Source organism: Cladophialophora yegresii, assembly GCF_000585515.1.
Source record: "Cladophialophora yegresii CBS 114405 chromosome Unknown aczIN-supercont1.4, whole genome shotgun sequence".
NCBI lineage: Eukaryota > Fungi > Ascomycota > Eurotiomycetes > Chaetothyriales > Herpotrichiellaceae > Cladophialophora > Cladophialophora yegresii.
Window position 1 is genome coordinate 2756029 of NW_006913048.1, and position 19220 is coordinate 2775248.

General features: G+C 54.7%; 6 protein-coding genes across 6 annotated transcripts; 5 read left to right on the plus strand and 1 right to left on the minus strand.

The window, feature by feature from the left end:
* Positions 1 to 1431: 1431 nt before the first annotated feature.
* A1O7_06344 (uncharacterized protein) lies at positions 1432 to 1980 on the minus strand (the record flags this gene model as incomplete). Its single annotated transcript, XM_007760347.1, has 2 exons — positions 1432 to 1700; positions 1752 to 1980. The coding sequence occupies 2 exons, from the start codon at positions 1978 to 1980 to the stop codon at positions 1432 to 1434; spliced, it is 498 nt and encodes a 165-aa protein (XP_007758537.1).
* A 1157-nt stretch (positions 1981 to 3137) lies between these two features.
* Positions 3138 to 3881, plus strand: A1O7_06345 (uncharacterized protein; the record flags this gene model as incomplete). The annotated part of the gene is made up of 1 exon (XM_007760348.1): positions 3138 to 3881. One exon carries the CDS (start codon positions 3138 to 3140, stop codon positions 3879 to 3881), a length of 744 nt encoding a protein of 247 aa, XP_007758538.1.
* Positions 3882 to 5764: 1883 nt separating this feature from the next.
* A1O7_06346 (Ca2+-transporting ATPase) lies at positions 5765 to 10139 on the plus strand (the record flags this gene model as incomplete). Its single annotated transcript, XM_007760349.1, has 2 exons — positions 5765 to 8800; positions 8853 to 10139. 2 exons carry the CDS (start codon positions 5765 to 5767, stop codon positions 10137 to 10139), a joined length of 4323 nt encoding a protein of 1440 aa, XP_007758539.1.
* A 1305-nt stretch (positions 10140 to 11444) lies between these two features.
* On the plus strand, positions 11445 to 12122 carry A1O7_06347 (uncharacterized protein; the record flags this gene model as incomplete). The annotated part of the gene is made up of 2 exons (XM_007760350.1): positions 11445 to 12035; positions 12090 to 12122. 2 exons carry the CDS (start codon positions 11445 to 11447, stop codon positions 12120 to 12122), a joined length of 624 nt encoding a protein of 207 aa, XP_007758540.1.
* A 1529-nt stretch (positions 12123 to 13651) lies between these two features.
* On the plus strand, positions 13652 to 15931 carry A1O7_06348 (catalase-peroxidase; the record flags this gene model as incomplete). Its single annotated transcript, XM_007760351.1, has 1 exon — positions 13652 to 15931. The coding sequence occupies one exon, from the start codon at positions 13652 to 13654 to the stop codon at positions 15929 to 15931; it is 2280 nt and encodes a 759-aa protein (XP_007758541.1).
* A 644-nt stretch (positions 15932 to 16575) lies between these two features.
* On the plus strand, positions 16576 to 17965 carry A1O7_06349 (V-type H+-transporting ATPase subunit C; the record flags this gene model as incomplete). Its single annotated transcript, XM_007760352.1, has 4 exons — positions 16576 to 16870; positions 16930 to 17024; positions 17115 to 17705; positions 17768 to 17965. The coding sequence occupies 4 exons, from the start codon at positions 16576 to 16578 to the stop codon at positions 17963 to 17965; spliced, it is 1179 nt and encodes a 392-aa protein (XP_007758542.1).
* Between the last annotated feature and the right edge of the window lie 1255 nt (positions 17966 to 19220).

Consider the following 19220-nt stretch of genomic DNA (forward strand, 5'->3'; position numbering starts at 1 on the left):
TTGACTGTCTGAGTGTTGACTGTCTGAGTGTTGACTGTCTGAGTGTTGACTGTCTGAGTGTTGACTGTCTGAGTGTTGACTGTCTGAGCGTTGACTTATTGTTTGGCTGAATAATTTATGCCAATACTTACCTACTGTGGCCCACAGGCGAAAAGGAAGTCAATGACGAGTCTGAATTCTGAGACGACTACGCGGACGCCCGATTTGGCTCCATGGAGGGTCATATCGACGACCCAGACTATGCGGACGGGTTCATCTGGTCGTGTTGCGAGCAGGAGGGGAAGTGCACCGCCTTGTAGACGGAGTACACACCGGCCTGTTGTGGCGGCTGGAAACAAGCGTGGAAAATGCGATTGTGAGAAGGCGGGTGATCAGGGGGGAGGATTGATCTGGGGACCTCGTAGGCTCGAGTGCTCGAGACCATGGTGCAGCAAGTGGTGACTGTGGGGGGTGTCCGGGTCTTTGATGAATTTCTCGTACTGTAGCCTACTCACCCACGGGTTGCTGAGGACTGCTTACTCGTTGCCGATCGCTGGTTACCGGTCGCTTTGACAATCTATGTATATGCGGAGTGGTTATTCCTTTCGGGAGACGCAGGTGCTCTCCGACAGGGACTTCTTGTCAAGCTAGTGCACTTCAAGCTGGTTGTCCGGTCCTTCGACATACCTACACTCATGAGCATGGAAGACCATCGGTAAAGGGTCTGCATTCGGCTACATGATCCCGTCGCTGGCCTCTCTTCCCCTGTCCTCCTCGTCGACAGCCTTGTCCAAAACGCTGAATGAGTGTACTGCGGTCAATCGGAGCTGTTAAAAACAGCTTGATACGAAACAAGATTATCAACGTCAACAACCCATTCCGTCACTCCCGCCAGTCTGCTACGTCGTGAGCCGCTCTTGCGTTCTTGCTCTGTTGGAAGTAGTTGTCGCTGACCATCTGGGTTCATGCTGCGCCATCGCCTGGCTGGTTGCTCTGTATGGGAGACAAGCGTTAGAAGGTGTGGACCGGATCTGGGTTCCTGAGTGTGACCAAGCGTACAAGGACGAGAGTCCGCGTCCCGGCCTGAAGGCCCGATCCCGAGGGTTGTTGCAATGCTACACCTCACTGCAACACTCTCGGGGTCGTACGTCAAGACCGGTCAGGGAGCATCTCGCCACAAGCAGGCTAGGTCCATCCGCGACAGAAATGAGTGAGAGCTCTGGCGCAGAGCAACCGGGATTCTCCAGCGCGCGGCCGGAGCCGGCAAGGCGTCTTGTGCGGCGTAATCAAGCTACACTGGTGTAGGAAGCATAGGTATATACACCGCACAAGGCACCCCGTGGGCGCCGGCGGCGCGCCAGAGCTTCCTGGTTGCTCTGCGTCGAAGCTCACCGTCACCTCTGTGGCAGGCGGTACCTATATTTCACGTAAGCAGTATTGTGCACCTCGTGCTCAAGGTCGGGATGGTAGGAGAGTAGTCGACTTTACCGCTGTAAGCAGCTCATGCGTCACATTCAGTCGATCGATGACCTGTTCGGCCGCCGCCCTGCCGCCATCCAAGGCCACTGCGCCGATGATGGCTTCCACAGTGGTAGCCATGACGCTATCAGTCACATTCACCGTTCCTGGATTGAGGACGACGCAAGCGTCCAGTCCTCTAGCCCTGCCAATGGAGGCCAGGTTGGTATTGCTCGCCACCTGACGGATTTGGGTCCATTCCCCTGTGACGCGTTGTCAGCACTCGACGGAGACAGACTGCTTCTCATGGGGACACATGCCCTTGGTAAGGCCTAGGTCGAGCCATTGCCTGCATAGGTGGTCTTGGATAACGATATCGCCGTAGATTGCCAGCCCGTCGTTCTTTTTGACGCCGAAGATAGAATCCATGTACTGGCAAGCGCCAGTGTAGGCAAAGAGCGCTCTGATGGCGTGGCGTTTCTCCCTGAATTCATAACCGATGATACTCTCGCATTCCGTCACTTCCTCTAAGACTCTTGCCATTGTTGGCAGTAGTTTCGTCAGTTGAGTTAATGCAGCTGGTTATCAAAGCAAGTAGAAGCTGAAGGAGGCGAGTATTGAGATTGTGAAGGAAGGAAAGAGTTGTAGCAGCCACGAAGAGCGTCTTGAAATGGTAGACACAAAGAGGGGTAACAACGCATCACCATAGAGACGGCCAGGCCAGGTTACACAAACGCGCAATATGACGCATTGAGTGGAATGAAAACGTTCCAGGAAGCACTGCCATAGGAGCTGTCGAAGTGGCCATGAACGAGCACAGCTGTAGCTCGACGGGTTAATGATCGGTCCTGATGGAAAGCACCACGTAGTTCATCTGAAGTCTTCGCTCAAGGAGGAGATCAGCTAGTCAACCGAAATATTAAAACTGTGGCCGAGGTGAGGCAACAGTCTGCCTCGAACGAGGACCGAATGAGGTTTGTGTGAAAGCGAAGCGACGGGAATACGCGAAGCCCCCAGCAACAGGTGAACACGGCGACCAACAGATGTGATTAACCTCCCTCTGTTCTCGATTACATCCAACACTTTCATGCAAAGTGTGTCATGTGCTTACTAGGCTCAGAGCAAATGAGGAAGTGCTCTTATCTAATGAGACACGGCGGCTTCACCATGAGCTGCGCCTTCGATTCCCATCTTCTCAGTCTTTTCTTGAGCCTCTCCAGACATTGGGCTCTCTGAGTATGAGCGGAAAAGGTTCCGGTCTCTCGTGTCGGTGTTGTTGGCTGGAAGAAGTAATTTGGTGCGGCGACGGCGCAGAGTTCAAGCAAGTCAACTACAAGGCGGGCGGATTCTGGGAGAGGGAGTTAGTAATGCGACTGATCCCAGCCCTGCCTTTGACGAGGCGATTGGGGCCATGATGTAATCCAGAGGGTAAACAACAGCCAGTCTCGCCAGTGTCGACGGTGTCGACGGATATTGCGGTGCTATGTGAAAGTATAAGATTTAATCTGTGCGCTTGTTGATACGGAGCTCTTTAAAGGCGAAGCAAAGTCCGCAATCTCTATCTTGGGTACCTGCCAACAAGTACACGCCTGGCCCCATCAGGTATTCTACAGCACTGCCGTGTCATCCCAACTTGGAGCAAATATCGAAACAACACTAACAGCTCCTGACTGCCCGATTCGAATCTCCCCGTGGACTAGATGGCTGATAGCGCAAAGACTTACGGCTTGACGGCGTTACCAGCCGATCAGTCGCAAGACAAGCCAAAAACGACCAGTCCTCAGCCCATGGACATCTCATCGCTGCAGCCTCCCAAGACACCGCTCACCGACCGCGTAACCACCTACGTGAAGTCCAAGCTTGACGATGACACTTACCGCCACAGCTTGCGGGTGTACACCTGGGGCTTAGCAATCGCTAGGCAATGTTTTCCCGACTTTGAACTCACGCCAGGCTCAAAACTGGAGGAGACGTGGTACCTGACCGCCATGCTGCACGACATTGGCACCTGTGATGAGTTCATTGGGAGGACCCATCTCAGTTACGAGTTCTTCGCTGGTCTTCATGCGTTTGATCTTCTGCAGAATCCGTGGGTGACGGGAGGCGAGGGTATCGCACCACGGGAACAGGCCGAGAGTGTGGTGGAAGCCATCCTAAGACACCAGGATGTTCAGGACAAGGGCAAGGTCACCCTCGTCACCCGTCTGATTCACTGGGGTACTCTCTTGGACAACATCGGTGCTGTGAAGGAGTTGGTGCACCCTAAGACTATTGAGAATGTGGTGCGGGAATATCCTCGGCCAGGATGGAGTGGCTGCTTCAAAGGGACAGTCGAAAAGGAGAAGAGACTCAAACCATACGCCATGGTATCCCGTATCGAGGGCTTCGAGGAGGTTATCGAGAAGAACGGCGCTCCAGGAGGGCTGATGGCCAAGTATGATTGACGGTATTGATGAGTGGGAATGCTTGTTGTAGTCAGTGCACTCGACCGGATGGGCGAAATGATGTATGAAAACATCGCAGCCATCTAGCTGAGAGAGCCATGTGTTTTCGGATTAAGCTGGAGGGCGTTAAGCCAGTCACCTGGATCGAGATAGCCATCGTTCCCTCGTAGGTGCCTGACTCGCCACATGTCGTGAGCTCATAGGATGGACACAGTCAGACACATGACACGAATCTCCTGAGCTGGCGGGTTTGCCATCGAGTCATGGATGCATGGCGTTGCTGAAAGCGAGAAAGCTACGACTTGGGCATTTTAGGTTTGTTGCTCAGCGCCCAGAGCAGTGGCACCTCCTGGGCGTTGATCGTGGTTTGAGAAGACAGGTGTCTGCCAATGTACGGAGTAGGAGAAGCAAGTGTCTTCCACGACAAGAACCACGTGTGGGCGGTCGAAGCAAGACCAAGCGTTGACTTAGGCCTGGGCATGCACCTCTCCGTTGATCTTGTTTCGTCGAGTTTGCCACTACGACCTTAGCCACCGCTCGACGTTGCGAAAGCGCACCGAAGAGAGAAGCCGTGATAGATCATCTCCGGCTAAGTGGGCGGACTGCGATCGGAGTCTTGGGACTTCTACTGGGGTGTCGCGTAAGACGCTGGCGCAAATAAAGACGGACCTGGTACTCGTATGAGGGTGGAGGTGTCAGCTAGCATAGCCTTGGATGGAACGGAATCACTCATCTCGTCCCGGAAGCCGCAGGCCCAGACTGTTAGGTGACAAGGCAAAGGCTGCCTGACACCCGATGGAGACTCTTTAGCACCGTGGCAGTGCAAAGGTGACCATCGTTTCGAGCCAGGGATTGGAGGAGCCGCGCTGTTCTGGCAGCAGAGGCGCGCTGATGAGAGCAGGGACGCCCGTACTGTGTAGATGCGAGGTTCTTCTCTGCTGGATCTCAGATGCTTTGCCGCCAGGCTACTGTGATGGACGGCATGCCGCGCAGTTGCTGTGGTGTACGGAGTACAGTGGCTCGAAGCCAGAGATGTCCAGGTGCCCGACGGATATTGTCATGTCCAGTGTACATCAGATCGGCCATGGAAGAGTCCGATGGCAGTGAGGCAGCAACTCCCGGCCAGTCATAGGCGTCGGAGCGCCAGCATTTTAACTGCAAAGAGCCTAGCCGCCGAGAGAGCCCGCATTTTAAAGGAGATTTAGGCTTGGGTTTAGCTGGCGGGGGCCTGTAAGCGGGCCTAGCTTCCAGATTCATGCGCGACTCTCGAAAGCACTCATTCACTGCACTCCATGTATTCTTCCACCTGCACCATCTGGTAGTCTTGACCTCTCTCCACGAGCAAATGGCCCTGCAGTGTGCCTCGCTCCCTCTCCTTTGTACATACCTCTTCTAGCTTCACCGTTAGCCATTCTTCTCTTGCTTGTTCGACCCTACCTATTCTAATTGCGAGGCGGAATCCGATCCCGAAGTCATCCCTTTGTTGTACATTATTGCAGATGCGCTTTGGAGCGGACCCAACGCACGAGATTGCTTCCTTTCAAGACACGGGCTCGGCACTTCTTGCACGACCAGACTCGCTACCGGGAGTATTGGCGGCCTGAAGTAAATAATCACTGGAGCGGTCCTCACCTGCCAACGGATATCTGTGTGTATGCCTCAGTCACAACGCGTTTGTCTGACTACGAAGCACTTCTGACAGCGTCCTTGTACCAGTTTGTTGGGATAACAACAGCAGCAAACTTAATTCCACCATCCACTTCTGCTGCCGGCCGACCATTTCCTCATCGGACCTCTCATGATACGTCTTGACTCTACGCTTTGGAAACTCGTCATACGCAAGATCGGCTGAAGAAGACGGGCCAGCACAGCCAGGTCTAGCCATGTCTTCGCCGGCACACGGCGGGACAGACGGTGCAGACGCGGAGTCGCCAAAAGGAACCCAACAGAGACCTCGCGCGCCCACGATTAGTATAGACGATTCCGCCGTTAATTCGCCTCCACCTCCCGAAGAACCTCCCAGCGCTGTTTCCGACAAGCCTGCACCGTTACCTCGGATTCAAACATCAGGTCTTGACTCGAGTCCTTCATTGTCCTCTCCTTTCTCCATATCGCCAACGGACGTGCGCTCATCCTCCGACGCCACCAACCGCGAGTCGCGCCCGACCTCTCCACACAATGTGTCCTCTCCCAGAGGCCAGTTCCTTGATGGCGCCTCTCAAAACTTCCTTGCCGTTCCCGGGTCAAGGCAACGGGCCACATCGATGGAGTCCCAGAATTCAGCATCCACGTCGGAATTTGGAGGCGAGACGCAGATAGCCTCTACACTTTCACCTGCAGAGGATGCTCGGAAAAGCTCCTTCAATAACAATGACGATGTGATCAATGATACGGACGCACTGACGCCGGACCCAGGCACAGAGGAGGATTTCAAGGTTGAGAACAACCCCTTCGCGTTTAGCCCTGGTCAACTGAATAAGATGATCAACCCCAAGAATCTGGCCGCTTTCCACGCCCTTGGCGGTCTTGGGGGCCTCGAGAAAGGCTTACGGACAAATCGACACAGCGGCTTGAGCGTCGACGAAGTTGGCCTGGAAGGCTCAGTGGATTTTCGAGAAGCGGTCCAGGCTGGCGCCGAAGCCGTGCAACACTATGGGACTGTCAAGCGGACTACCACCGGCATGTCATTGACTGCACCTGCGAAGACTTCGGACAACTCGTTCGCCGACCGCAAGCGCGTCTTCAAGGACAATCGTCTCCCCGAGAAGAAGGCAAAAACTTTCTGGCAACTTGCATGGATCGCTTATAACGACAAAGTGCTGATATTGCTGTCCGTGGCTGCTGTTATCTCGCTCGCGCTTGGAATATATCAGACCGTCAATCCTGCGCCTTCTGAAGAGCATGAAGCGAAGGTCCAGTGGGTCGAGGGTGTCGCTATCATGGTTGCCATTTTTGTGGTGACTTTTGTGGGAGCGCTCAATGACTACCAGAAGGAGCGTCAGTTCGTCAAGTTGAACCGTAAGAAGGAAGAACGCTTTGTCAAGGTCGTCCGCTCGGGCAAGTCTCAGGAGATTTCGGTCTATGATGTTTTGGTTGGAGATGTGATGCATCTCGAGCCCGGGGATTTGATTCCTGTGGATGGGGTCTTTATCGACGGCCACAACGTGCGATGTGATGAGTCTTCTGCCACTGGGGAGTCTGACATCATTCGGAAAACAGCTGCCGACGAGGTTTATCACGCCATTGAGAACCATCAGAGCCTGAAGAAAATGGATCCATTCATTCTGTCTGGCGGGAAGGTCTCTGAGGGTGTCGGCACCTTCCTTGTCACTGCGACTGGTGTCAATTCCAGCTACGGCAAGACTTTGATGTCGCTACAGGATGAGGGTCAGACGACTCCACTGCAGATGAAGCTGAACGTGCTTGCTGAGTATATTGCAAAACTTGGATTGGCTGCTGGTCTACTTTTGTTTGTGGTCCTCTTCATCAAATTCTTGGCCGAGCTTAAGAACATAGAAGGAGGCGCGCAAGTCAAAGGTCAACGCTTTCTTCAAATCTTCATCGTTGCGGTCACTATCATCGTGGTTGCGGTCCCTGAAGGTCTGCCGCTGGCTGTCACGCTAGCCCTTGCTTTTGCCACCACAAGGATGCTGAAGGACAACAATCTCGTGCGCCTGCTGCGCGCTTGCGAAACAATGGGGAATGCAACGACTGTCTGCTCTGACAAAACTGGGACACTGACGCAGAACAAAATGACAGTCGTGGCAGGGACGCTGTCTACCGCTTCTAGATTCGGCGACAAGCAGCAGCCGATCAACTCGACGGCTGCTTCAGACGCCAAACTCTCCGGCCCTACTGAAGTCACCAATGATGTCTCGGCTGCCGAATTCTATACAACGCTCTCCCAAGACACCAAGTCACTCCTCAAGGATTCAATCATTCTCAACTCCACTGCGTTCGAAGGGGAAGAAGATGGCAAACCTGTCTTCGTCGGCTCCAAGACCGAGACCGCTCTCCTTCAATTTGTTGTTGATCATCTCCCGGTTGAATCGATTGGGGAAGAGCGAGCCAATGCTGACATTGCGCAAATGGTTCCTTTCGACTCGGGCCGCAAGTGTATGGCTGTGGTTATCAAGCTGGCTAATGGCAAATACCGCATGCTCGTCAAGGGAGCCTCCGAAATCCTGATCTCGAAATGCTCCAGAATTATTAGCGACCCAACGAAGGAGCTGGTAGACGCCCCCATATCGTCGGACCAAGTGGAGACTCTGAACGGCATTGTGAGCAATTACGCGTCTCGCTCTCTGCGTACCATTGCCTTACTCTACCGAGATTTCAGCGAATGGCCACCCCGGGGAGCAGCTCTCCCAGAGGATAAGCGACAGGCGGACTTCGACAAGGTCTTTAAGGATATGATTTTCCTTGGTGTGGTGGGCATCCAGGATCCGCTGCGTCCAGGTGTCGAGAAAGCAGTTCGGGACTGTCAAATGGCTGGCGTTTTTGTACGCATGGTCACCGGAGACAACATTATGACGGCAAAGGCCATTGCTACCGAGTGTGGTATCTTCACCTCTGGCGGAATTGCTATGGAAGGCCCGGTCTTCCGGAAATTGAGTTCGAAACAGCTGACGCAGGTGATTCCACGCCTACAGGTGCTTGCCCGATCCAGTCCAGACGACAAGAAGCTGCTCGTAGGCCACCTCAAGAAGCTCGGAGAAACTGTTGCCGTTACAGGTGATGGTACAAATGACGCCCCAGCCCTCAAAACAGCAGACGTCGGCTTCTCGATGGGTATTGCAGGTACAGAGGTTGCCAAAGAAGCATCGGCCATCATTCTCATGGACGACAACTTTGCCTCGATTGTCAAAGCTATCTCCTGGGGCAGGACTGTCAATGATGCTGTGAAGAAGTTCTTACAGGTAAGCTCTGTGACCACGTCTGACTTTTTGTCAAGTCTAACTCGAGGTGCAGTTCCAAATTACTGTCAACATCACTGCAGTTTTCCTAACATTCATCTCCGCCGTTGCCAACGATGAGGAAAACTCTGTGTTGACTGCTGTACAACTTCTATGGGTCAACTTGATCATGGACACTTTTGCCGCTCTAGCACTCGCCACCGATCCCCCTTCAGCGTCCATACTGAAACGACGTCCGGAACCGAAATCGGCCCCGCTGATCACACTGACGATGTGGAAGATGATTATCGGACAGTCAATATATCAGCTCGTGGTGACGCTCGTACTGTACTTTGCCGGCAATAGCATTCTGTCTTACCAAACTCCAGGCGAGCAGGACCGGCTTCACAGCACGATCTTCAACACGTTTGTGTGGATGCAGATTTTCAACCAATACAATTCCCGCCGGCTGGACAATAAATTCAACATCTTCGAGGGTGTCTTGCGCAACTACTGGTTCGTCGGAATCCAGTTCCTCATCGTCGGAGGACAAATCTTGATAATGTTTGTTGGAGGACAGGCCTTCTCCATTAACCGCATCAATGGGCCGCAGTGGGGATATTCGCTTGTGTTGGGCGCGCTCTCGGTGCCTGTGGCAGTCATAATACGATTGATACCCGACGAATTGTTTGCAAGGTTGATTCCACCTATGCCTAGGAGAAAGAAGCGTGGACCGGAATTTGTGCTCGAAGATGACGAGAACGAGAAAGTGCACTGGAATCCAGCACTGGAAGACATTCGAGAAGAGCTGCAATTCTTGAAGAGGATCCGAGGCGGACGCATCTCAGAGCTGACGTACAAGCTGCAGCACCCAAAAGACGCATTTCTACCACGATCTCGCAGCCCGTCCCGGTCCCGCTCGAATAGCGAATTGCCGCAGACCCCAGATGGCGAACAAGCTGTGGTGGATACGTTGACAGCATCACCATCGACTCCGGAGAAATCCAAGCGGCGGGCTAGAGCAAGCTCGAATTCGGTCTTCGGTCCCGCTACAGCCATGGCAGGCATCATTGCAGGCAGCGTCGCTGGAGGATGGTCACCAATTGAACGACGGCCTGAAGAACAGGAAACCGTACGGTTCACGCGGTCTCGATCGCACTCCGGTGTCGAAGGAACACCTGGAATGGAGATCCATCCTGCCACGCCCGCAGAAGACCCTGTGTTTGCACGAACAGCCCCGAAATCTGGGGTTCCTCCCAGCCAGGACCCAGAACTCGCGCCTCACTTCGATCATGCGCCACCGCACAGTCCTTCAACTCGATCAAAAGGTTCACATTCACGAAGTCCTTCTTCCACTGTTTGAGCGCAATGATACACCCATGGCTTGCTTCAGCGATATTCGAACATCAGGATCATGCCACTGTCCTCGTGGTGGTGGCTGTCCGTATTTACATTGTTTCCAGACAGCTTCGGCGCCAACGTCATTAACGCCGCCAGCAGCTGCCCAGCTCGCCAAGTCGGAAGCCGCTCCTTACTGTGAACGGATCTCCTAGCTGAGTGCCACACCGTCGCTCTAATCATGCAGCATCAATAAGGTAATTGGTGCTTGAAACCGAGGGGGTTAAGGGCTTTTCGCAAGTGAGGGTTACATTTCACAGTACGGAGTACGCGATGCGGGTCGACCAGACCGCCGTCAAGATGGGCTGCAACTTCAACCAGGCGACTGAAAATGGCATCAGGCTCGACAAGGGAAATACGGGATACGAGGTACGGGAGCTTCCTAGCAGCCAAGCGCGGAGAGAGCATACAATATCAAGGCAGGAGTAAATCATGTACCTCCACACAAGCACTGGTCGTTGTGTATTCACTTGGCGGTAAACAGTAATAGGACATGCTGAGAAGCAATAGCGCAGCATTGAGCACACTTTGGCTCTCTTTGAACGTTCTTCCAGGGGGTGAGTAACGGTGGTGATGGAGGTTTCCGGGCGTTCTTAGGCCCCGAGGCTGGCCCGTGAGGCTGTGAGCCGAGGCACGCGCCTGGGCCAATCGCTGCCGCCAATTGACGCCGAAAATCGACGCCCAGGCCAATAATTTTTGCGCTCCATATTCGATCATACCGCATCAAAGCATTGTTGAGGCCGAGTTTCGCACTCCGCTACGTCGTATCCGGCCGGCCTTCTGGCGGGCGGATATCTAAGCCTTTTGCCATCATGGCTTCATCAAGGCCGTCAACAATACATAAGGTCTTCTTCTTCGGGGCTCGACCAAGATTTTCTCTGAAACGGAGAGCGATCACCGCTACCGTTACCGATTGCGCTCGTTGCTCATTTGCATCTACACCTTTGCCGTCCACAATCGCTCACCGGCCCGTTCGCACTGCCACTGGATCTTTCTCACTGTCGGGAGTATCACCTGCGATAGGGAAAGCGACGCGTTTTTCGAGAATACTCAGCAGCGTCAGTTCGAGTCCCTATCCTACAGGTGAGTCAAGTCTGGCGAGCTGTGAGGCTCAACCGCGGACTGACGTGTCCTCTCAGTCGTTGTACACAACAAGGGACAAGCACGAGTGCGGCGGACGATCAGCTTCCTCGTCATCAGCACGCTCTCTTTCGCTGTCGGCACCTACTTGGCGATCAACTACTCCTCCCCGATCCTCCACCCTCTCATAATGGGGTCAATACCCTCCGACGCCGAGACCCTCACTCTCTACACGCCCGACAATGAGTTTGCACGGGAAGTTGACGAGCATATCAAGAATTCAGCTCTGGCACGGTCACTACGATCGAATCCCGACTTCATCGAGTCAAGACCGCACCTCAAAATCCCCGATGAAGTGAAACAGCACAATCTGACGGCGGGCACGTTGGCCGGCCCCGGCATGATTGTGGTGCCGCCGTACTATTTCAACGAGAAGGGCGGAAAATCCATGGTCCAGATATTCTACGTCGGCACCGATGTGTCGGGCCATCCGGGGATTGTGCATGGCGGGTTCCTGGCGACAATGCTTGACGAGGGCCTTGCACGATGCGCTTTCCCTGCTATGCCGAACAAGGTCGGCGTGACGGCCAATCTCAACATCAATTACCTGAAGCCTACAATGGCAGGACAGTTTCTGGTGCTGCGAGCGAAGACGACGAAAGTCGAGGGCCGCAAGGCGTGGGCTGAGGGCTGGATTGAGAGTTTGGAGGTTGCCGAGGGCGAGGAGCCCGTGAAACTGGTCGAGGCCAGTGCTCTGTTTGTTGAGCCTAGACATGCCAAGGTACGTTCTCGAGATTTTCTTGGAGTCGGATCGACAACTAACACTATGTTGCAGGTGTTGAAGTCACTCTACCGGGTGGCGTCATAACAAGTCGCATGGCCTGTTCCCAGGCTTCTTCGTTTTCATGAGCGTTCAAATGGAGTTTTGAAAGAGGTATTCACAAAGACGATAGACCATGCATGGCGGTGTACATAATGGTGTACCGATATGGTCCGGTGGTCGACTGCGAAATACCCACCTGGGACGAACGAGACTCGATTTTTGCGTGGCATGTTGTACTGTGGTATTTCCATCAACAAGGCGTTGGGCCAGATGAGAGCACATTTGTTTGTATTGAGCATAGATAAAGCTCGAGCCATTGATGCAGTATGTGCGTATTTCTCGATTATGTGCTGCCCGAGAGGGTTCCAGAGTCAGGGGCATCTTGCCCCGCTATCGCTCTCATGATGCCGAAAAGCGCTGCGGACTGTCTTAATCAATAGCTTCATGTCGCAAAGCCTCACGACTCGGGATGGCAACCTACTAGCCGGCATGTTCCCGTTCCGGGCTCACGCTGAGCAGGCTTCAACCCAAGGCCCACAGGTTAATAGTGTTCTTCGCGGGTCGAGCGGGAGAGGACGAGAATTCTGTACTCAGTTGCCATATCGGGCACATATGAGCAACGTTGATGCGACTTGATGCGACCTGGCGCAAGGTCCACTGGACAGTCCGATGTCCGGTTACTATGGCACCATTTCTATTCGTCCACGTTCAATATCAAACTCGCGGGTGTGGCACGGTAGAAAGAGGGCGACCCCACCGCTTGCGGACCCAAGACGGCATTTGCAGTCTGCAGGTTTGCAGTGGTATGATCAGAGAGAATTCGTCGAGATCACGTCAAGAACATGCCTGCAGTGCTTGCCCCGTTTGCCCCGTGTCCGCTTCCGCCTCGCTGCTGACTTTCTCATTTCGAAGTCTTGCTAGAAGGACATATGATCGTGAAAGTTTGTGAGCCCCAGTTTTCTGTGGCAAGCCTTGTCAAGGAGTCGTGTATTGGATAATGAGTACGTGTCGAGGCTCAGTTCGCTGCTGTCGGTTGGCTCGGTGACGCCTACAGTTGAGTGTTTCTCGAACAATCTAACATTGATGGGTCTCGGGATCCTCATGTCTCGTTGAGAAGCAAATCACACTGCGTTGAAAGCTTATTGTGTCGTTCTTCCCGTCGGTACCGAGGGATCCAAATCACTCGCTTGAGGATCCTCGTTGAGCGTTGCCCGAAGTGCAGGTCCCGCCTTCGCTGAGGCTAGCCAAATGTGGCAAGGCAGAGGAACAGGTCCAACACATGCTTTGCGGCACACAGCCAATTGTAAGCATTGCAATAAATCCGTCAGTGCCTAGACGCCGATTTCCGGCGGGGGCTGATGCACTAGGCGGATTGCGGGCATGCAGAGCGAGAAACATGTACCTGCCTTGGGGGACATGTTTATGAGGGGCAACCTTCCCTTCCATTTCACCCGACCCTCATGGCTCTTTATAAGGCGCGGGGTAGTCCTCTTGTCTGTCGTCTCTTCTCTTGCTCTCTCTCACCTCACCCTCTCCGATCTTTTTCATCGTCATATCGGAAAAGAACCGCAGATATGTCTTCAGATTCGGCTCCGGCTCAGTGCCCCATGCGGGAGGCCAACATCGGTGGCGGTGGTACTCGCAACCGTGACTGGTGGGCAAATGACTTGCAAACAACCATCCTCCGACAACACCAACCTGTCTCAAATCCTCTAGGCAAGGACTTCGACTATGCCGCAGCCTTCAAGAGCTTGGACTACGAGGGCGTCAAAAAAGACCTCCACAAGTTGATGACCGACTCCCAGGAGTGGTGGCCCGCCGACTTCGGTCACTATGGTGGTCTCTTCGTCCGGATGGCCTGGCACAGCGCTGGCACGTACCGTGTCTCGGATGGCCGCGGTGGCGGTGGAGCGGGTCAGCAAAGATTCGCCCCTCTCAACAGCTGGCCCGACAATGTCAGTCTGGACAAGGCACGTCGCCTGCTCTGGCCCATCAAGCAGAAGTACGGCGATAAGATCTCGTGGGCCGATCTGATGCTCCTCACTGGTAACGTCGCCCTCGAATCCATGGGTGTCAAGACCTTTGGCTTTGCTGGCGGCCGTCCTGATACGTGGGAGGCCGACGAGTCTGTATACTGGGGTGGCGAGACTACGTGGTTGGGCAACGACGTCCGCTACTCACAAGGTCACAGGGGTATCGAAGGCAAGGGTGTCGTCGACTCTGACGAGCACAAGAGAGATTACAAGGACATCCACACTCGAGATCTCGAGAAGCCGCTAGCAGCTGCTCATATGGGTCTGATCTACGTGAACCCAGAAGGGCCCGACGGCGTCCCCGATCCGGTCGCCGCAGGCCGAGATATCCGTACCACCTTCGGACGTATGGCCATGAACGATGAGGAGACCGTTGCCCTGATTGCCGGTGGCCATGCTTTCGGCAAGACCCACGGTGCTGGCCCTTCCGAGAACATCGGCAAGGAACCCGAAGACGCTCCTCTCGAGCAACAAGGTCTCGGCTGGCAAAACAAGCTAGGCCGTGGCAACGGCCCTGACACCATCACCAGTGGCTTGGAAGTCATCTGGACCGCAACGCCCAACAAATGGAGCAACAAGTACCTCGAGTACCTGTTCAAGTACGAATGGGAGCTCACAAAGAGCCCTGCCGGTGCCAACCAGTGGGTTGCCAAGACGAACGACGAGTTCATCCCCGATGCCTACGACCCCAACAAGAAGCACAAGCCTAGGATGTTGACAACGGACCTTGCTCTTCGCTTCGACCCCGCCTTTGAGAAGATCTCGCGGCGCTATCTTGAACACCCGGAGGAGCTCCACGACGCTTTCTCTCGCGCCTGGTTCAAGCTTCTGCACCGTGACATGGGCCCTCGATCTCGCTGGCTCGGTCCTGAAATTCCATCTGAGGTGTTGATCTGGGAAGACCCAATCCCTCCGCAGACCGGTCCTGTCATCGACGACAAAGATGTCGCTGTTTTGAAGGAAAAGATCTTGGCTACCGGTATTCAATCCCAAGAACTCATCACCACCGCCTGGGCTTCGGCTGCCTCCTTCCGTGGCAGTGACAAGCGTGGCGGCGCCAACGGTGCTCGCATCCGTCTCGAACCCCAGAAAAAGTGGGAAGTCAACAATCCTCAACAGCTGGCTCAGGTTCTGGGAGCCCTGGAGAAGGTCCAGGAAGAGTTCAACAGCTCCGCCAGTGGTGGCAAGAAGGTGTCGCTTGCGGACGTTATCGTGCTAGCCGGTACTGCGGCTGTAGAGAAAGCCGCTGGCGTCCCCGTCACCTTCACACCTGGCCGCACCGATGCCTCGCAAGAGCAAACCGACATTCAGTCATTTGAGCACCTGGAGCCCGTTGTCGATGGATTCCGCAACTACGGCCATGGAACATCCCGTGTCAAGACCGAACAATTCCTCCTCGACAAGGCTAACCAGCTCAACCTCTCGATACCTGAGATGGTTGTGCTGGTCGGTGGTCTCCGCGTGCTCAATGCCAACTGGGATGGCTCTTCCCACGGTGTCTTCACCACGACTCCTGGCAAGCTGACTCCCGACTTCTTCACCAATCTCCTCGACATGGGCATTGCCTGGAAAGCAACCAGCAGTGACCAGGAGCTTTACGAGGGTACGGACCGCAAGTCTGGCCAAAAGAAGTGGACCGCTACTCGTCACGACCTCGTGCTCGGAGCTCACGCCGAGCTGCGCGCCGTTGCCGAGGTGTACGCCGAAGCTGGCAATGAGGAGAAGTTCAAGAAGGACTTTGCCGCTGCCTGGACCAAGGTGATGGACTTGGACCGATTTGATGTTGCCCTTGACTCAACTCAAGCCAAGGCTCGCCTGTGAAGGGTGTCTGGTTTGCATTAAAATGATATAACATGATATCCCTTGCAGAAAAATGTCGGGATGTACGTAGGAGGAGTTTACGGGTTTGTTCCTAATTGCACGGTTGAACGAGCTCGGCGAAATGCAACAACACTACATAGCAATTTAAGAGACTTATCTCCAGCCCACAAATGTGTTGTCTTCCTCGCACGATCTAGTTTGAGACTTACGGTGTACTCGAGTGGGTTAAGGGCTGACCCAGAGGCTCACATCGGGCTCCCCAAACGCCTTTTTGCCTTGGTGTGTCCAATGATTCCTTGCGAATATGACATCTATCTGGGGATTCCGAGGGCGAGACATAGTTTTCGTGGAGGGGTCTGAGATGGAATTGGAAGAGAGCGCCCAGCGCGAGGAGGGTGTCGATTAATCAGGCTCCACCGAACCCGAATGACGCAGCACCACGGCGAGAGCTCCAGCTTCCATCTCCATCGCCCACCAAATTGTTTACCCGGAGCGCTGGCAGGTGTCTCGACACCTACTGTACAACTTGTACATACGTACATTCCTGTGTTGGGTACCGCTAGATCGAGGGTTCTTGTCTATGCTCTCGCGCCTGCTTCAACAATCTCTCCCATTGAGCCGCCGCCTCCGCCTCCACTCCCACAATGTCCACAAAGTACCTCTTCGTGTCGGTCCCCTCGAGCATAACCCCCTCGGGCCACAAGGATGACGCCGTCGCCGCGGTCCAGAAGGCCGCGAACCCCTCCAACGGCACCGTGCTGCCACTTGCCGTGCCCGAGTTCAAGATTGGCACCCTAGATGCGTTACTACAGCAGTCGGACGAGCTGGCCAAGCTGGGCGGCGTATGTGCCAGCGTGGTGAGCAAGGTGGGGGACACGCTGAGGAATGTGTTGGACGGGGATGAGGAAAAGATTGCCATGCACAAGACGGTCAATGATAGTAGGTCTCGCCACTACGAGCAGGAAGGAGGCCGCCATGCTGACCCGGGCGGGTGGTAGAACCGCTCGAACAGTACCTCCGCAGCTTCTCGTGGAACAAGGTCAAATACCGCGCCGATCGACCCCTAGCCGAGCTGATTGATCTGCTACAAAAGGTATGCTGCTCCGCCTTGTCGCTGTATATGGACCCTTGGCAAGGTGTGGGATGCTGTTGCTGTTGAAGACCAACTGACTCGCCGCCGCAGGAAGCCAACTCAATAGACAACGACGTCCGGTCCAAATACAACCAGTACAACTCGCTGCGCACGCAGCTCCAGACCCTGACCCGCCGACAGCAGGGGAATCTATCCACCAAATTGCTCCTCTCCGTCGTGCAGCCGGCGATCCTGGTGCAGCACCAAAACTCGGAACACCTGGAGACGCACCTCGTGGCCGTGCCTAACGGGAACGTCAAGGAATTCATGCGCAGTTACGAAACGCTAAGCCCGATGGTGGTGCCCCGCTCGGCGGCCTTCGTCGCCCAGGACGACGAGTACAGCCTGTACGCGGTGACGACGTTCAAGAAACACTCTGCGGACTTCCTCCACAAGGTGCGCGAGAGGAAATGGGTGCCCAGGGACTACAAGTTCAAGGAAGGCGGCCGGGAAGAAGAGGAGCGCGAGCTGAAAAAGATAGAGGCCGAGGAGAAGAGGGTGTGGGGCGAGGCCCTGAGGCTGGGCCGCACGGGCTGGTCCGAGGCCGTCATGTGTTTGGTGCATGTTGTGGTACTGAGGGTCTTTGTCGAGACCGTCCTGCGCTACGGCTTGCCGTTGGACTTTGTCGCGGTTTTGATCAAGGTGAGGATGTCCACGCAACCAGACCACCGCTATCCAACACACTAACCGCTGCAACACAACAGACGGACGGCAAGCGCGAAAAGAACGTCCGCAAGGGCCTCGACAACGAGTACTCGTACCTGGCCGGCAATGCGTTCGGGCGGGACAAGAAGGGCAGGGTGATGAAGGACGAGGGCATGGGCCAGCAAGATATCGCTGCCGGTGGGGGTGACCAGGGGGAGTACTCGGCCTACGTGTGTTACGACATTGATGTTGATTGAGTTTCAGCGTAGGTAGAGGTTGAGGTAGAGCTTTGGGACGCAGAAGGGGGGAGGCTGGGAGGCCAAGGACACGAAGGGACAGAAGCCACAGGTGAAGCGAGAAAGACTACATCTTTCATGGCAACATCGCAATTAGAGCCTCGGCGTGAAGCAGCGTGCTATGGGATGCTATGGGATGCATGATATGTCAACACAACGTACAGTGCCCACCCATCCATCGCTCGCATCTCAAGCATCGCCTCATTACAGTGTTTCGTACTGCTTTTTTAAAGCGGACATTGTCAAAGAACACCCGCCGAGGGATTTGTGCCGCACTGCTGTCAGATTCGAGGGATACATCATCACCATGAATGACCAAGGGTGGACAAGAGCAACGACCCATTTTCAGCCCACCTGGCACGCTCTTCTCTCCGGCATCAGACCTTAGTCTATGATGAAATTTCCACCCTGCTGACAGAGGTGACCCATGACCCACTGCCTACCCATCGTGGGTGCATCGTCTATCCTACAGTATGTGCTGTTGTATTTCTGTTCTGTCCTGCCCTGTCCTGTTTCTGCGTATGCTTCCCATCATGGTCCGCAGCCAGAAGCGATTGATCCCGCCACGACCCTCCCACTTGTTTACATATGCAGGGGATCGAAACTTCGCATATACCTAGGTCCTGTGGCATTTGTAGTAGCTACACAGCTGTAACTTAGGCCGTCTGCTTCGTTCCTGGGGGATTCATAGTACATAGCTACACGGCCGTACCCAGGCCGTACATTCCGGGTGGGGGGACGTGGGACCGGAGAAGCATGGTTTTCGATGGATCGACGCATGGATAGAGCGACGTGCATCCGCGGTGTATCGAGTGTTGGGGTGAGGAGAACCACGGTGTCCGTACCGAGTGCCAGACTTGATTGTTGGGGAGCCGCCCTTTCTCTAGAGGCTAGGGAGGGATATTCGGTCCAAGGAGACTTGTTCTTCGTCTTGATGGGCTGGATCTTTCGCCTTCTCCAGGACCGAATTGAGTGGACTTGTAGAGGGGGGCCGTCGTGTCGTGCTTCCCGAACTTGTTGGTATGGTGTTGTGCGTTGGGGCAACGCTCAGGGGTCAATTAGGGAGCTGGAATAAGGCAAGCACAACAGATCCGGGGTCTTGCGACGGAGTGGACGCGTGCGTGGATGTGCAGATGGGACGAGCGCGAGGCTTCACATGAGGGTGCTTCGCCTGCAAGAGGGCCGTCCATAGTGACATGGGCTTGGTGGCGCGGAT